Source organism: Lepisosteus platostomus, chromosome 18, assembly GCF_059453375.1.
Source record: "Lepisosteus platostomus isolate fLepPlt1 chromosome 18, fLepPlt1.hap1, whole genome shotgun sequence".
Classification (NCBI taxonomy): Eukaryota; Metazoa; Chordata; class Actinopteri; order Semionotiformes; family Lepisosteidae; genus Lepisosteus; species Lepisosteus platostomus.
The window spans coordinates 16,947,134-16,963,464 of record NC_142628.1 but is presented as its reverse complement, the minus strand read 5'-3'; the positions used below and the strand labels follow the sequence as shown (position 1 = coordinate 16,963,464).

The window sequence follows — 16,331 nt, the reverse complement described above, 5'->3', positions numbered from 1 at the left end:
TGTGTGAGCAGGTGTGGACTCCCTGTGTGCCAGTAGGCTGTGTGTGAGCAGGTGTGGACTCCCTGTGTCTGAGCAGGTGTGGACTCGCTGTGTGTGAGCAGGTGTGGACTCCCTGTGTGTGAGCAGGTGTGGACTCCCTGTGTGTGAGCAGGTGTGGACTCCCTGTGTGTGAGCAGGTGTGGACTCACTGTGTGTGAGCAGGTGTGGACTCACTGTGTGCCAGCAGGCTGTGTGTGAGCAGGTGTGGACTCACTGTGTATGAGCAGGTGTGGACCCACTTTGTGCCAGCAGGCTGAGTGTGAACAGGTGTGGACTCACTTTGTGCCAGCAGGCTGTGTGTGAGCAGTTGAACAGGTGTGATCTCATCGTGTGCCAGCAGGTTTTGTGCGAACAGGTGCGAACAGGTGTGAGCAGGTGTGAGCAGGTGTGGACTCACTGTGTGCCAGCAGGCTGTGTGTGAGCAGGTGTGGACTCACTGTGTATGAGCAGGTGTGGACCCACTTTGTGCCAGCAGGTGTGGACTCACTGTGTGCCAGCAGGCTGTGTGTGAGCAGGTGTGGACTCACTGTGTGCCAGCAGGCTGTGTGTGAGCAGGTGTGGACTCCCTGTGTGTGAGCAGGTGTGGACTCCCTGTGTGTGAGCAGGTGTGGACTCACTGTGTGCCAGCAGGCTGTGTGTGAGCAGGTGTGGACTCACTGTGTGTGAGCAGGTGTGGACTTCCTGTGTGTGAGCAGGTGTGGACTCACTGTGTGCCAGCAGGCTGTGTGTGAGCAGGTGTGGACTCACTGTGTGTGAGCAGGTGTGGACTCCCTGTGTGTGAGCAGGTGTGGACTCCCTGTGTGTGAGCAGGTGTGGACTCACTGTGTGTGAGCAGGTGTGGACTCCCTGTGTGTGAGCAGGTGTGGACTCACTGTGTGTGAGCAGGTGTGGACTCCCTGTGTGTGAGCAGGCTGTGTGTGAGCAGGTGTGGACTCACTGTGTGTGAGCAGGTGTGGACTCACTGTGTGTGAGCAGGTGTGGACTCACTGTGTGTGAGCAGGTGTGGACCCACTTTGTGCCAGCAGGCTGTGTGTGAGCAGTTGAACAGGTGTGATCTCATCGTGTGCCAGCAGGTTTTGTGCGAACAGGTGCGAACAGGTGCGAACAGGTGTGAGCAGGTGCGAACAGGTGTGAGCAGGTGTGGACTCACTGTGTGCCAGCAGGTGTGGACTCACTGTGTGCCAGCAGGCTGTGTGTGAGCAGGTGTGGACTCACTGTGTGCCAGCAGGCTGTGTGTGAGCAGGTGTGGACTCACTGTGTGTGAGCAGGTGTGGACTCCCTGTGTGTGAGCAGGTGTGGACTCCCTGTGTGTGAGCAGGCTGTGTGTGAGCAGGTGTGGACTCACTGTGTGTGAGCAGGTGTGGACTCACTGTGTGTGAGCAGGTGTGGACTCCCTGTGTGTGAGCAGGTGTGGACTCACTGTGTGCGAGCAGGTGTGGACTCACTGTGTGCCAGCAGGTGTGGACCCACTGTGTGTGAGCAGGTGTGGACTCACTGTGTGTGAGCAGGTGTGGACTCCCTGTGTGTGAGCAGGTGTGGACTCACTGTGTGCCAGCAGGCTGTGTGTGAGCAGGTGTGGACTCACTGTGTGTGAGCAGGTGTGGACTCACTGTGTGTGAGCAGGTGTGGACCCACTTTGTGCCAGCAGGCTGTGTGTGAGCAGTTGAACAGGTGTGATCTCATCGTGTGCCAGCAGGTTTTGTGCGAACAGGTGCGAACAGGTGCGAACAGGTGTGAGCAGGTGTGGACTCACTGTGTGCCAGCAGGTGTGGACTCACTGTGTGCCAGCAGGCTGTGTGTGAGCAGGTGTGGACTCACTGTGTGCCAGCAGGCTGTGTGTGAGCAGGTGTGGACTCACTGTGTGTGAGCAGGTGTGGACTCACTGTGTGTGAGCAGGTGTGGACTCACTGTGTGTGAGCAGGTGTGGACTCCCTGTGTGTGAGCAGGTGTGGACTCCCTGTGTGTGAGCAGGCTGTGTGTGAGCAGGTGTGGACTCACTGTGTGTGAGCAGGTGTGGACTCACTGTGTGTGAGCAGGTGTGGACTCCCTGTGTGTGAGCAGGTGTGGACTCCCTGTGTGCCAGCAGGTGTGGACTCACTGTGTGTGAGCAGGTGTGGACTCACTGTGTGCCAGCAGGTGTGGACCCACTGTGTGTGAGCAGGTGTGGACTCACTGTGTGTGAGCAGGTGTGGACTCCCTGTGTGTGAGCAGGTGTGGACTCACTGTGTGTGAGCAGGCTGTGTGTGAGCAGGTGTGGACTCACTGTGTGTGAGCAGGTGTGGACTCACTGTGTGCCAGCAGGCTGTGTGTGAGCAGTTGAACAGGTGTGATCTCATCGTGTGCCAGCAGGTTTTGTGCGAACAGGTGCGAACAGGTGCGAACAGGTGTGAGCAGGTGTGAGCAGGTGTGGACTCACTGTGTGCCAGCAGGCTGTGTGTGAACAGGCGTGGACTCACTGTGTTGGCAGTGTGCGGGCCGTGTGTTGGCCGTGTGTGGGCGGGTGTAGCCAGGCTCCTCTCTCAGTGAGCCTTGTGTGTCCACAGAGCCCCTCTGTGGACCAGACCTGCTTCAGCCAGCGGCTCCTGCAGGGCACCATCATCGCCCTGGTCATCGTCATGGCTTTCAGGTGACTGAGCACTGCCTGTCCTCCGTGTGCCCTGCTGTGTGGCCTCCCCATTGCCCCTGTGCTGACCCTCCCTCTCTCCACAGCGTGATCTCCATGTCCACCCTGTACGTGCTGACCCTGCACAGCCGTGGAGAGATTGTAGAGACTGATGGGTAAGGACCCGTCTCATTCTGCTGCCATCTCGTACCTCAGCGCCTTCAGTTTCACAAGTTCTCTCTCTCCCTCCCTGTCCTCTTCCTCTCTCACCCTCTCACCCTCTCTCCCTGTCCTCTTCCTCCTCTCTCTCCCTCCCTGTCCTCCTTTCTCTCTCTCTCCCTGTCCTCCTCTCTCTCCCTCCCTCGCAGTTCTGTGTCTCTTTGCGTTCTCACCGTGTCCTGGACGCCGTTCCTGACTGTGACTGTCCCCTCCTGTCTGCCTGTGTGTCGGTGGTACGTTCTCTCCCTCATCATGACAGCTCTTACTGTTAGAGAGGCTCCAGCTTTGTTCCTCAGGCTGGGACAGGAGATCACACACTGTATTATTATTATTGAGAGACAGGCTCACTGTCTGTTCCTCAGGCTGGGACAGGAGATCACACACTGTATTATTATTATTGAGAGACAGGCTCACTGTTCCTCAGGCTGTGACAGGAGATCACACACTGTATTATTATTATTGAGAGACAGGCTCACTGTTCCTCAGGCTGGGACAGGAGATCACACACTGTATTATTATTATTATTGAGAGACAGGCTCACTGTCTGTTCCTCAGGCTGGAACAGGAGATCACACACTGTATTATTATTATTGAGAGACAGGCTCACTGTCTGTTCCTCAGGCTGGGACAGGAGATCACACACTGTATTATTATTACTGAGAGACAGGCTCACTGTTCCTCAGGCTGGGACAGGAGATCACACACTGTATTATTATTGTTGAGAGACAGACTCACTGTTCCTCAGGCTGGGACAGGAGATCACACACTGTATTATTATTATTGAGAGACAGGCTCACTGTTCCTCAGGCTGTGACAGGAGATCACACACTGTATTATTATTATTGAGAGACAGGCTCACTGTTCCTCAGGCTGGGACAGGAGATCACACACTGTATTATTATTATTATTGAGAGACAGGCTCACTGTCTCTTCCTCAGGCTGGGACAGGAGATCACACACTGTATTATTATTATTGAGAGACAGGCTCACTGTTCCTCAGGCTGGGACAGGAGATCACACACTGTATTATTATTATTGAGAGACAGGCTCACTGTCTGTTCCTCAGGCTGTGACAGGAGATCACACACTGTATTATTATTATTGAGAGACAGGCTCACTGTTCCTGTGGGTGGGTTGTGTCTCAGAGGGTGGGGTCACTACACAGTGACCAGGTGTGTCTGTGTGTCTCCCTGTCTCTCTGTGTGTCTCCCTGTCTCTCTGTCTGTCTTTGTTATCCCCTGTCTGTGTCCAGCAGGCCTGGGTCAGCATCCGGATCGTCCCGCCAGTCCACCTTCTCCCCCGGAACCACCACCCTCCCCCCACGAGGTGACTCCCTAAAATACACACACGGTGCGCACTGCACTACACTGTACAACACTGAACACTGCACACACTGTATACACACACTGTACACTGTACTACACTGTACCTGCACTACACTGGACACTGTACTACACTACACTGTATACACATCCTGTGCACTGTACTGCGCTACACTGTATACACACCCTGTTCACTGTACTTCATTGTATCTGCACTACACTGTATACGCACAGTGGACACAGTACTACTCTGTATAGAGACACTCTGTACATCGAACTACACTGTACACTGTACTATCCTGTATAGACACACTACACATACACACTCTGCATAGATGCACTGTACACTGTATTATGTTCTATACAGTACTACACTGTAAAGACAAACACTGTACTGCACTCTACAGATGCACACTGTACAGTGTACTACCCTGTATAGACACACTATACAGTGTTCGCTGTACTGCGCTGTACAGATACACTGTACAATATACTACTGTACTACCCTAGTCTCACACTGTACACTGTACTACACTGTACAGACACACGGTACACTGTACTATGTGGCCTACAGTACTACACTTTGTAAACAAACACTGTACACTGTACTTCTTTATAGACACACTACACACTGTACACTGTATTACACTGTTTACCATGCTTCACTGTCCACTCTGCTACACTCAGCCGGGTCAGACTCCCATGAAGTGTACTGGGAAGACCCTAGGCATGACAGTTTCACCTGGGAGAGTCTGGAGAAGGACAGCAGTCGGGTCAGGTGGGGTTGAAAGACGGGGTGAACGGAGTGATCCGGTGGGGGGGTGGGGGGGCCGCAGTCCTTGATCCAAGAGCCGGGAGATCCATCCAAGACACAGAGGATTCAAACCAGGGAACAGGGAATTAGGACCAGGAGCACGGAGATAAAGACGTGGCTCGGAGGTCAGGATGCCCGGGGACAAGGCCTCTGCCCTCGGGCCTCTCCGGAGCCGGGTCAGGAGGGCCGACAGACGTCTGTCCTCCAGTGCTCAGCCCGGAACTGCGGAGACACTGGGCTTCAATAACAAGAAAGGGACGAGACACAGGTCACACAAGTACTAAAACTAAAATCAATATAGAAAAGGTAAATAAGATCACTTTATTAGCCCTATACAATTTCTTGTATGAGGAATGTGTCTTTTCACAGACCCCAGCTTGCTCTCCATGAGACACACAGACAGGGAGAGAAGCTGGGGGTCAGAGCGCAGGGTCAGCCATTGATACAGGACCCCTGGAGCAGTTGGGGTTCAGGGCCTTGCTCAAGGGCCCAACAGAGTAGGATTCCTCTGCCAGCCGTGGGATTTGAACCGGCAACCTTCCAGCCACAGGCGCAGGTCCTGAGCCACAGAGCCACCACACCCTCTAGAGTGGAGGAGAGGAGGGATGACGACTGTGACCGTAGACACCCTTGTGTTCTCTGTCTCCAGCTGCTGTCCCGCCCTCCCCTACGCTGTCCAATCAAGGAGCCTGCTGTTCACCCACTTCCCTGATGACCAACCAATCGGCAACAAGCAGGTCCCCGAGCCCCAGCCAGTTCGGCACAGGCAAGGAGACCGTCCACTTGAGCTAACGGGCTTGTTAATGCCCTCCTGCTCGGCCGCGGTGAGGTGATTCTCCCTCTCTGCTCTCCGTCTGCCTGCAGACGCCAGCAGCCCCGCCCCCACCCCGGGGAGCACCCACAAGAAGGGCAAGTCGCGGCAGCAGGAGAAGGACAGTCGCTACAGGAACCGCCTCGGCCACACCCCGGCCCCCACCCACGCCCTCGCCAAGGCCAAGAGGCCCTCCGAGCTGGGCATCACCGAGGGCAAGCGGCTGCCCCGGCGCCAGCGCCGCGCGGACGCCCGCGGTGAGGGGCTCACCCGCCCGTGTCGTGTCTGTCTGTCTCTCTCGGACCCGGGACTGACCCTCTCTCCGACTCTCCGCAGCTCCGGGCTCCGCCCCCTCTCTCACCTCCCTGCGCATCCTGGAGACCAACCAGCCAATCACAGCGCAGCACTGCCCCCTCCCCGAGAGCTGCAGGTCAGTGCTGTGAGCCACTGGAGTCACTGGACTGGTGTGCAGAGCTATACTGGCACTATACTGCAGTGTACTAGAGTGTAGTGTACTATACAGTAGTGCAGTGTGTTGTACAGAGCTATACTGGCACTATACTGCAGTGTACTAGAGTGTAGTGTACTATACAGAAGTGCAGTGTGTTGTGCAGAGCTATACTGGCACTATACTGCAGTGTACTAGAGTGTAGTGTACTATACAGTAGTGCAGTGTGGTGTGCAGAGCTGTACTGTGCTATACTGCAGTGTACTAGAGTGTAGTGTACTATACAGTAGTGCAGTGTGGTGTGCAGAGCTGTACTGTGCTATACTGCAGTGTACTAGAGTGTAGTGTACTATACAGTAGTGCAGTGTGGTGTGCAGAGCTGTACTGTGCTATACTGCAGTGTACTAGAGTGTAGTGTACTATACAGTAGTGTAGTGTGTTCTACAGAGCTATACTGGCACTATACTGCAGTGTACTAGAGTGTAGTGTACTATACAGTAGTGCAGTGTGGTGTGCAGAGCTGTACTGTGCTATACTGCAGTGTACTAGAGTGTAGTGTACTATACAATAGTGCAGTGTGGTGTGCAGAGCTGTACTGTGCTATACTGCAGTGTACTAGAGTGTAGTGTACTATACAGTAGTGCAGTGTGGTGTGCAGAGCTGTACTGTGCTATACTGCAGTGTACTAGAGTGTAGTGTACTATACAGAAGTGCAGTGTGTTGTGCAGAGCTATACTGTACTATACTGTAGTTTACTAGAGTGTAGTGTTCTATACAGTAGTGCAGTGTGTTCTACAGAGCTATACTGCACAATAGCCAGCAGCCATATCACTCTGCAACGCACAACTAGCAACCTACTGAAGCCCAGCAGGTGTGAGCCTGGCCAGTACCTGGATGGGAGACTCCTGGGAAAGCTGAGGCTGCTGCTGGAAGAGGTGTTAGTGGGGCCAGCAGGGGGCGCTCACCCTGCGGTCTGTGTGGGTCCTAATGCCCCAGTATAGGACACTATACTGTATCTCGTCCTTCGGTTGAGATGTAAAACCGAGGTCCTGACTCTCTGTGGTCATTAAAAATCCCAGGGTGTAAATCCGGTGTCCTGGTCACATTCCCCCTGGTCTTTACCAGTCATGGCCTCCTAATAATAATCCCCCTCTCTGAACTGGCGGGGACACTATAGTGTAAACAGGCGCCGTCCTTCTGATGAGACGTAAAACCGAGGTCCGAGGTCCTGACTCTCTGTGGTCATTAACAATCCCAGGGCGTTTCTCAAAAAAGAGTAGGGGTGTAACCCTGGCGTCCTGGCCAAATTTCCCAGTGGCCTTTATCAATCATGGCCTCCTAATAATCCCCATCTATGAACTGGCTTCATCACTCTGCTCTCCTCCCCACCGAGAGCTGGTGTGTGGGGAGCGTTCTGGCGCACTATGGCTGCCGTCACATCATCCAGGTGGGGCTGCACACTGGTGGTGGTGGAGGGGATCCCCATTACTTGTAAAGCGCTTTGAGTGGAGTGTCCAGAAAAGCCCTAGATAAGTGTAAGCAATTATTAATTAATTAATTAATTATTATTATTATACTTCAGTGTACTAGAGTGTAGTGTACTATATGGTAGTGCAGTGTGTTGTACAGAGTTATACTGTGCTATACTGTACTGTGCTGTAGTGCGCTGTGCAGGACTGTACTGTGCTTTAATGCTCTGTGCAGAACTATGCTATACTGTACTGTGCTGTATGCGCAGTGCAGGACTGTGCTATACTGTACTGTGCTGTAGTGCTCTGTGCTGGACTGTGCTATACTGTACTGTGCTGTAGTGCTCTGTGCTGGACTGGACTGTGCTGTAGTGCTCTGTGTAGGACTGTGCTATACTGTACTGTGCTGGACTGTGCTATAATGTACTGTGCTGTAGTGCTCTGTGCAGGACTGTGCTATACTGGACTGTGCTGGACTGTGCTGTAGTGCTCTGTGCAGGACTGTGCTACACTGTACTGTGCTGTAGTGCTCTGTGCTGGATTATGCTATACTGTACTGTGCTGTAGTGCTCTGTGCTGGACTGTACTGTGCTGTAGTGCTCTGTGCAGGACTGTGCTATACTGGACTGTGCTGGACTGTGCTGTAGTGCTCTGTGCTGGACTGTGCTATACTGTACTGTGCTGTAGTGCTCTGTGTAGGACTGTCCTATACTGTACTGTGCTGTAGTGCTCTGTGCAGGACTGTGCTATACTGTACTGTGCTGGACTGTGCTGTAGTGCTCTGTGCAGGACTGTGCTATACTGTACTGTGCTGTAGCGCTCTGTGCAGGACTGTGCTATACTGTGCTATACTGTACTGTGCTGTAGCGCTCTGTGTAGGACTGTGCTATACTGTACTGTGCTGTAGTGCTCTGTGCAGGACTGTGCTATACTGGACTGTGCTGTAGTGCTCTGTGCTGGACTGTGCTATACTGTACTGTGCTTTAGTGCTCTGTGCTGGACTGTACTGTGCTGTAGTGCTCTGTGCTGGACTGTGCTATACTGTACTGTGCTGGACTGTGCTGTAGTGCTCTGTGCAGGACTGTGCTATACTGTACTGTGCTGTAGCGCTCTGTGCTGGACTGTGCTTTACTGTACTGTGCTGTAGTGCTCTGTGCAGGACTGTGCTATACTGTACTGTGCTGGACTGTGCTGTAGTGCTCTGTGCAGGACTGTGCTATACTGGACTGTGCTGTAGTGCTCTGTGCTGGACTGTGCTATACTGTACTGTGCTTTAGTGCTCTGTGCTGGACTGTACTGTGCTGTAGTGCTCTGTGCTGGACTGTGCTATACTGTACTATGCTGTAGTGCTCTGTGCTGGACTGTGCTATACTGTACTGTGCTGTAGTGCTCTGTGCAGGACTGTGCTATACTGTACTGTGCTGAAGCGCTCTGTGTAGGACTGTGCTATACTGTACTGTGCTGTAGCGCTCTGTGCAGGACTGTGCTATACTGTACTGTGCTGTAGCGCTCTGTGCAGGACTGTGCTATACTGTACTGTGCTGTAGTGCTCTGTGCTGGACTGTGCTATACTGTACTGTGCTGTAGTGCTCTGTGCTGGACTGTGCTATACTGTACTGTGCTGTAGTGCTCTGTGCAGGACTGTGCTATACTGTACTGTGCTGAAGCGCTCTGTGTAGGACTGTGCTATACTGTACTGTGCTGTAGCGCTCTGTGCAGGACTGTGCTATACTGTACTGTGCTGTAGCGCTCTGTGCAGGACTGTGCTATACTGTACTGTGCTGTAGCGCTCTGTGCAGGACTGTGCTATACTGTACTGTGCTGTAGTGCTCTGTGCAGGACTGTGCTATACTGGACTGTGCTGTAGTGCTCTGTGCTGGACTGTGCTATACTGTACTGTGCTGTAGTGCTCTGTGCTGGACTGTACTGTGCTGTAGTGCTCTGTGCTGGACTGTGCTATACTGTACTGTGCTGTAGTGCTCTGTGCTGGACTGTGCTATACTGTACTGTGCTGTAGTGCTCTGTGCTGGACTGTACTGTGCTGTAGTGCTCTGTGCTGGACTGTGCTATACTGTACTGTGCTGTAGTGCTCTGTGCTGGACTGTACTGTGCTGGACTGTGCTGTAGTGCTCTGTGCAGGACTGTGCTATACTGTACCGTGCTGTAGTGCTCTGTGCAGGACTGTGCTATACTGGACTGTGCTGTAGTGCTCTGTGCTGGACTGTGCTATAATGTCTGTTTCCTGTCACAGGCCGGGTCACTACAGTTTCTCTGTATCTCTCAGTGGAAATGGCAGTTCTTCTCTTTCACACATCTCACTGCGCATGAGGTGAGTAGAAAGTCTTTTTCACAGTTTTCAGCACTATAATTTTTATACAAGATATTATAAATTATATAATATATTATAATATAGATATAAATTTTAACTTCTCACATGTCCTCTCCAGCTCCAGTGCTGCTGTGCTGGTGTTGCAGTGTGGAGCCACCAGGGGGCAGCAGTGTGCAGAGACTCCGCACTCTGAGAGCAACAGCGTGCTGGGGTTCACACAGGTACTCTGAGTGCCCAACCTGCAAGAAGTATTTGCTATTAATGACAGACAAGGAGAGTTTGTTTCTCTGCATCTTGGCCGCACTCTGCTCTGCTCTGTTAATGATTGTCTCTCTTCAGGGGACAGAGCACCTGTGGCCTCTGGCTGTGAGCCCATTCCAGGAAATCTCTTACCACTTTCGCATAGCCCAGTCTGTAAGTGTCTCAGCCCAGTCTGTCAGTGTCTCAGCCCAGTCTGTCAGTGTGTCACTGTGTCTCAGCCCAGTCTGTCAGTGTGTCACTGTGTCACAACCCAGTCTGTAAGTGTCTCAGCCCAGTCTGTCAGTGTGTCACTGTGTCACAACCCAGTCTGTAAGTGTCTCAGCCCAGTCTGTCAGTGTGTCACTGTATCACAATCCAGTCTGTCAGTCTGTCAGAGTGTCACAGCCCAGTCTGTGTGTCAGTGTCTCATAACCCAGTCTGTGTGTCAGAGTGTCACAGCACAGTCTGTCAGTCTCTCGGCCCAGTCTGCAAGTGTGTCAGAGTGTTACAGCCCAGTCTGTCAGTCTGTCAGAGTGTCACGGCCCAGTCTGTCAAGAGTGTCACGGCCCAGTCTGCCAGTGTCACGGCCCAGTCTGTCAGTCTGTCAGAGTGTCACAGCCCAGTCTGTCAGTGTCTCGGCCCAGTCTGTCAGTCTGTCAGAGTGTCACAGCCCAGTCTGTCAGTGTGTCAGTGTCTCATAACCCAGTCTGTCAGAGTGTCAGCCTGTGTCAGTTGGCAATAGTCAAATTCAAAGCCATCTGAATTCAGTCACTGTCTGTCCAAGTGCTGCTCATAGGTGAGAAATCTACCTGTGCCCTTTCGGTGACCTCCCCATGCCCTCTGACCCCTCTCTCATTTCCCAGCAGGAGGTGACCTGTGACAGCCAGCCTGAAGAGGAGGCAGCGATGCCCCTCTTCTCTGATTACCACTTCCTGTTCTGGCGGAGCTGTGCGTGAGGCGTGCGACTCCCGGGGGGGCCACTGCTGCATTCTGGGACCAATATCCACTGTGCCCCCCCGTCCTGTCAGCCTGCCTCTGTCCTCCAGGGCACTTCTCTCACGCTCTATAGTCTATGTACCCACATTTATCCTGTTTGTTTTTTTTAATATTTCACGTTCCATTTTAAAAATCTCTCTTATGTTTTCCGAAAACGATGAAAATCTCTCGGCAGCAGGTGTTTGCTGGCGATGGATTTTTGGTGGGACCTGCGCACTCGAACCGGACGGACTGGTGTGGGACTTGAGCTCTGTGAGGGACAAAAAAAAGACAAAATTCCACACCACCAGTCCTGGCTTGGCTGGCTGATACTTACTGCCGCCACCAGAGGGCGCCTCTCTCACTGGCCTGACCAGTCCTGGTCCTGGGGGCTGGACAGTGCGTCTGCACGGCTTCTCTCTGACGTAGCAGAATCGGATGAGCTCTGAGCTGCTGTTAAATCTGTCCAGCCAAGGCTGTACTGAGCCGGTTTATCTTGGAATAGCTCCGGGATCCTCCAGGACCAGGACTGAATCCTGGATTAAACACTCCGGTAATGCTTTACCTGAGGAACTGTTTCACTGACAGAAGTGAGAGCTGATGGTCCAGCTCACAGCAGTCAGTCCAATCCTATTATTGATCTCAGTTAATAACTAATCAGTCTCACAGCAAGGTCAGTCCAGTCTGGTCCAGCCCGGAGTGGCTCGGACTGCTCTCTTGGTTTTTATTTCAATTTGAAAGTTTTATATTTTAGTATTCTCTGTGTTTGTTAGTATTGACTCTTTTAGTTTCCTAAATTATCTAATCTAAAACAAATAATCACTTTTTGGACATATGTTATAGATGTCAGAACTTCTCAAATCGCTCAGTGTGCAAACACAAAGATTAGCACTTTGCCATACAGCCCCCTTTAAACTGGAAATGAGTGTTATGAGCTGGAAATGAGTGTAGGGCACACTGTAACGCACGCTAATATGAGAAACAAACACTGTACATGTAGTATACACTGTGACTAATCCACTGTACTACGCACTGTGATTAACACACCATCTCAGCTAAAATACTGTGACTATAAAATGCTCAGCGATTATGCTTTCTGTTGATGCCATTTAACTTAACTGACTACAGTACACTGTGACTGGCTATTGCATACAATACAACTGATTATAGTACAATATAACCAGCTGTAACATACAATGTAACCTGCTGTCATTTAGAACTTTAGTGTTACTGAATATAGCATCCCTGATTACTGATTGTACTGTCTGTGGTTACGGGCTGTAGTGTCCGTGGTGACTGACTGTGGTGTCTGTGGTGACTGACTGTAGTGTCCATGGTTACAGGCCTGTAGTGTCCATGGTGACTGGCTGTAGTGTCCATGGTTACGGGGCTGTAGTGTCCATGGTTACGGGGCTGTAGTGTCCGTGGTGACTGGCTGTGGTGTCTGTGGTGACTGACTGTAGTATCCATGGTTACGGGGCTGTAGTGTCTGTGGTGACTGGCTGTAGTGTCTGTGGTGACTGGCTGTAGTGTCTGTGGTGATGGGGCTGTAGTGTCCATGGTTACGGGGCTGTAGTGTCTGTGGTGACTGGCTGTAGTGTCCGTGGTGATGGGGCTGTAGTGTCTGTGGTGATGGGGCTGTAGCGTGCAGGCTCAGCTCTTCCTGACATTAGTTTACTCTGCCTGACCATGGTGAGGGAGGTGATGTGGCGGTGATCAGCCTCAGGCATCTGCTCCACAGTGACGCACAGGAAAGAGAGACGAGTGTGATTCAGGTGTGAGTGTGACCTAACACTGTTCAGACAGAGTGGAGACTCGCTGCCTCACCGGTCGGGGATACGCCTGGAGTAGGCAGCAGGTCAGGCACGGGTCAGGCAGGGGTCAGGTCACCTGGGGCAGGCAGGCTGGGGGTCAGGTCAGGTCACCTGTGACAGGCAGGCTGGGGTCAGGCAGCGGTCAGGTCACCTGTGACAGGCAGGCTGGTGTCCAGCAGTGGTCAGGTCAGGTCACCTGGGGCAGGCAGGCTGGGGTCAGGCTGGGGTCAGGCTGGGGTCAGGCAGGGGTCAGGTCAGGTCACCTGTGACAGGCAGGCTGGGGTCAGACAGCGGTCAGGTCACCTGGGGCAGGCAGGCTGGGGGTCAGGCTGGTGTCCAGCAGCGGTCAGGTCAGGTCACCTGGGGCAGGCAGGCTGGGGTCAGGCAGCGGTCAGGTCAGGTCACCTGGGGCAGGCAGGCTGGGGTCAGGCTGGGGTCAGGCTGGGGTCAGGCAGGGGTCAGGTCAGGTCACCTGGGGCAGGCAGGCTGGGGTCCGGCAGTGGTCAGGTCAGGTCACCTGGGGCAGGCAGGCTGGTGTCCAGCAGTGGTCAGGTCAGGTCACCTGGGGCAGGCAGGCTGGGGTCAGGCAGCGGTCAGGTCACCTGGGGCAGGCAGGCTGGTGTCCAGCAGTGGTCAGGTCAGGTCACCTGTGGCAGGCAGGCTGGGGGTCAGGCTGGGGGTCAGGCTGGGGGTCAGGCTAGAGCCACAGAGGTCATGGCCCTGGCAGTGACAGTGCTGTTCTAACACTGGAGAACTCTGGGAAACGGCTCCGGGTGGTCAGTCCAGCCCTGGGAGTGAAAGGAGCTCTGGCCCCACTGGATCACAGTGTCCGGTGTGAGTGGGTCAGTTCTCTTAGGACAGGGGTCTGTGGACCCCCTTCGCCCCTGTACCTGAGTGCCCTGGTCCCCTGTGAGTGAGCCCCTGCAGTTACCTGGGGGACCCCGTGTGTGCCTGAGCCCCTGTGCAGTTACCTGGGGGACCCCGTGTGTGCCTGAGCCCCTGTGCAGTTACCTGGGGGACCCCCGTGTGTGCCTGAGCCCCTGTGCAGTTACCTGGGGGACCCCCGTGTGTGCCTGAGCCCCTGTGCAGTTACCTGGGGGACCCCCGTGTGTGCCTGAGCCCCTGTGCAGTTACCTGGGGGACCCCGTGTGTGCCTGAGCCCCTGTGCAGTTACCTGGGGGACCCCCGTGTGTGCCTGAGCCCCTGTGCTGTTACCTGGGGGACCCCCGTGTGTGCCTGAGCCCCTGTGCAGTTACCTGGGGGACCCCCGTGTGTGCCTGAGCCCCTGTGCTGTTACCTGGGGGACCCCCGTGTGTGCCTGAGCCCCTGTGCAGTTACCTGGGGGACCCCCGTGTGTGCCTGAGCCCCTGTGCTGTTACCTGGGGGACCCCCGTGTGTGCCTGAGCCCCTGTGCAGTTACCTGGGGGACCCCCGTGTGTGCCTGAGCCCCTGTGCTGTTACCTGGGGGACCCCCGTGTGTGCCTGAGCCCCTGTGCAGTTACCTGGGGGACCCCCGTGTGTGCCTGAGCCCCTGCAGTTACCTGGGGGACCCCCGTGTGTGCCTGAGCCCCTGTGCAGTTACCTGGGGGACCCCCGTGTGTGCCTGAGCCCCTGTGCAGTTACCTGGGGGACCCCCGTGTGTGCCTGAGCCCCTGTGCAGTTACCTGGGGGACCCCCGTGTGTGCCTGAGCCCCTGTGCTGTTACCTGGGGGACCCCCGTGTGTGCCTGAGCCCCTGTGCAGTTACCTGGGGGACCCCCGTGTGTGCCTGAGCCCCTGCTGTTACCTGGGGGACCCCCGTGTGTGCCTGAGCCCCTGTGCAGTTACCTGGGGGACCCCCGTGTGTGCCTGAGCCCCTGTGCAGTTACCTGGGGGACCCCGTGTGTGCCTGAGCCCCTGCAGTTACCTGGGGGACCCCCGTGTGTGCCTGAGCCCCTGTGCAGTTACCTGGGGGACCCCCGTGTGTGCCTGAGCCCCTGTGCAGTTACCTGGGGGACCCCCGTGTGTGCCTGAGCCCCTGTGCAGTTACCTGGGGGACCCCCGTGTGTGCCTGAGCCCCTGTGCAGTTACCTGGGGTTACCTGCCCACCGCTGCGCCCCCCTGGACAGGGCTCTGGTCAGCTCCCACTACACTGGACCACGCGAACTGGACACCCCCTTCACGGCGCGCAGCAGGCGAGCGGGCCCGGGGTCCGGTCCGGTCCGGTCCGGGCAGGCGGCTGCACCTCCTGCAGAGCGCAGCCCAGCCCGGTCCTGCCGGACCCCGGGGTGCTTCGGTTCTCCAGACCCCACGGCCGCCCCCTCCCCTCGCTCTCTGTCTCACCACGTGCCTTCCCTGTTTTTAATAAAAGATTCTTCTGCTCACCCTCGCTGTCTCGTTCTTTTCGACTGTGGCGCCAGCGCGAGCCGGTGTCTCCCTCCCTGCAGAACCACCTTTTGTTCAGGGTGAGAGAAGTAGATCCAGCAGACGACCACCGGTGACACAAGAGGACCAACCTTCAGGTGTTTGAGTGTGGGGTTACAATAGGAGCTACAGTCCCAGTACAGTAGGACAGTCCTGTTACAATAGGAGCTACAGTCCCAGTGCAGTAGGACAGTCCTGTTACAGTAGGGGCTACAGTCCCAGTGCAGTAGGACAGTCCTGTTACAGTAGGGGCTACAGTCCCAGTACAGAAGAACAGTCCTGTTACAGTAGGGGCTACAGTCCCAGTGCAGTAGGACAGTCCTGTTACAGTAGGGGCTACAGTCCCAGTACAGTAGGACAGTCCTGTTACAATAGGAGCTACAGTCCCAGTGCAGTAGGACAGTCCTGTTACAGTAGGGGCTACAGTCCCAGTACAGAAGAACAGTCCTGTTACAGTAGGGGCTACAGTCCCAGTGCAGTAGGACAGTCCTGTTACAGTAGGGGCTACAGTCCCAGTACAGTAGGACAGTCCTGTTACAGTAGGGGCTACAGTCCCAGTATAGTAGAACAGTCCTGTTACAGTAGGGGCTACAGTCCCAGTGCAGTAGGACAGTCCAGTTACAGTAGGGGCTACAGTCCCAGTACAGTAGGACAGTCCTGTTACAGTAGGGGCTACAGTCCCAGTGCAGTAGGACAGTCCTGTTACAATAGGAGCTACAGTCCCAGTACAGTAGGACAGTCCTGTTACAATAGGAGCTACAGTCCCAGTACAGTAGGACAGTCCTGTTACAGTAGGAGCTACAGTCCCAGTACAGTAGAACAGTCCTGTTACAGTAGGGGCTACAGT

At 54.5% G+C, this 16,331-nt stretch overlaps 1 protein-coding gene across 40 annotated transcripts in view; it reads left to right on the top strand.

Moving 5' to 3' along the window:
- The window catches only part of myrf (myelin regulatory factor), a 73,129-nt gene extending 57,685 nt beyond the window's left edge, over window positions 1–15,444 (top strand). For 3 of the 40 annotated variants that reach the window (XM_088611336.1, XM_088611342.1, XM_088611341.1), the window contains 11 exons: window positions 2,583–2,665; window positions 2,749–2,817; window positions 3,010–3,093; window positions 4,116–4,186; window positions 5,646–5,762; window positions 5,861–6,064; window positions 6,144–6,237; window positions 9,976–10,053; window positions 10,172–10,274; window positions 10,393–10,467; window positions 11,157–15,444. In XM_088611336.1, coding sequence (XP_088467462.1) covers window positions 2,583–2,665; window positions 2,749–2,817; window positions 3,010–3,093; window positions 4,116–4,186; window positions 5,646–5,762; window positions 5,861–6,064; window positions 6,144–6,237; window positions 9,976–10,053; window positions 10,172–10,274; window positions 10,393–10,467; window positions 11,157–11,249 — 1,071 coding nt within the window. In that variant the 3' untranslated portion in view covers window positions 11,250–15,444. Of the gene's footprint in view, window positions 1–2,582; window positions 2,666–2,748; window positions 2,818–3,009; window positions 3,094–4,112; window positions 4,187–5,645; window positions 5,763–5,860; window positions 6,065–6,143; window positions 6,238–9,975; window positions 10,054–10,171; window positions 10,275–10,392; window positions 10,468–11,156 lie in introns of all 40 variants that reach the window. The other 37 variants (XR_015928121.1, XR_015928125.1, XR_015928119.1 and 34 more) reach the window with 37 other exon arrangements.
- The last annotated feature ends 887 nt before the right edge of the window (window positions 15,445–16,331 follow it).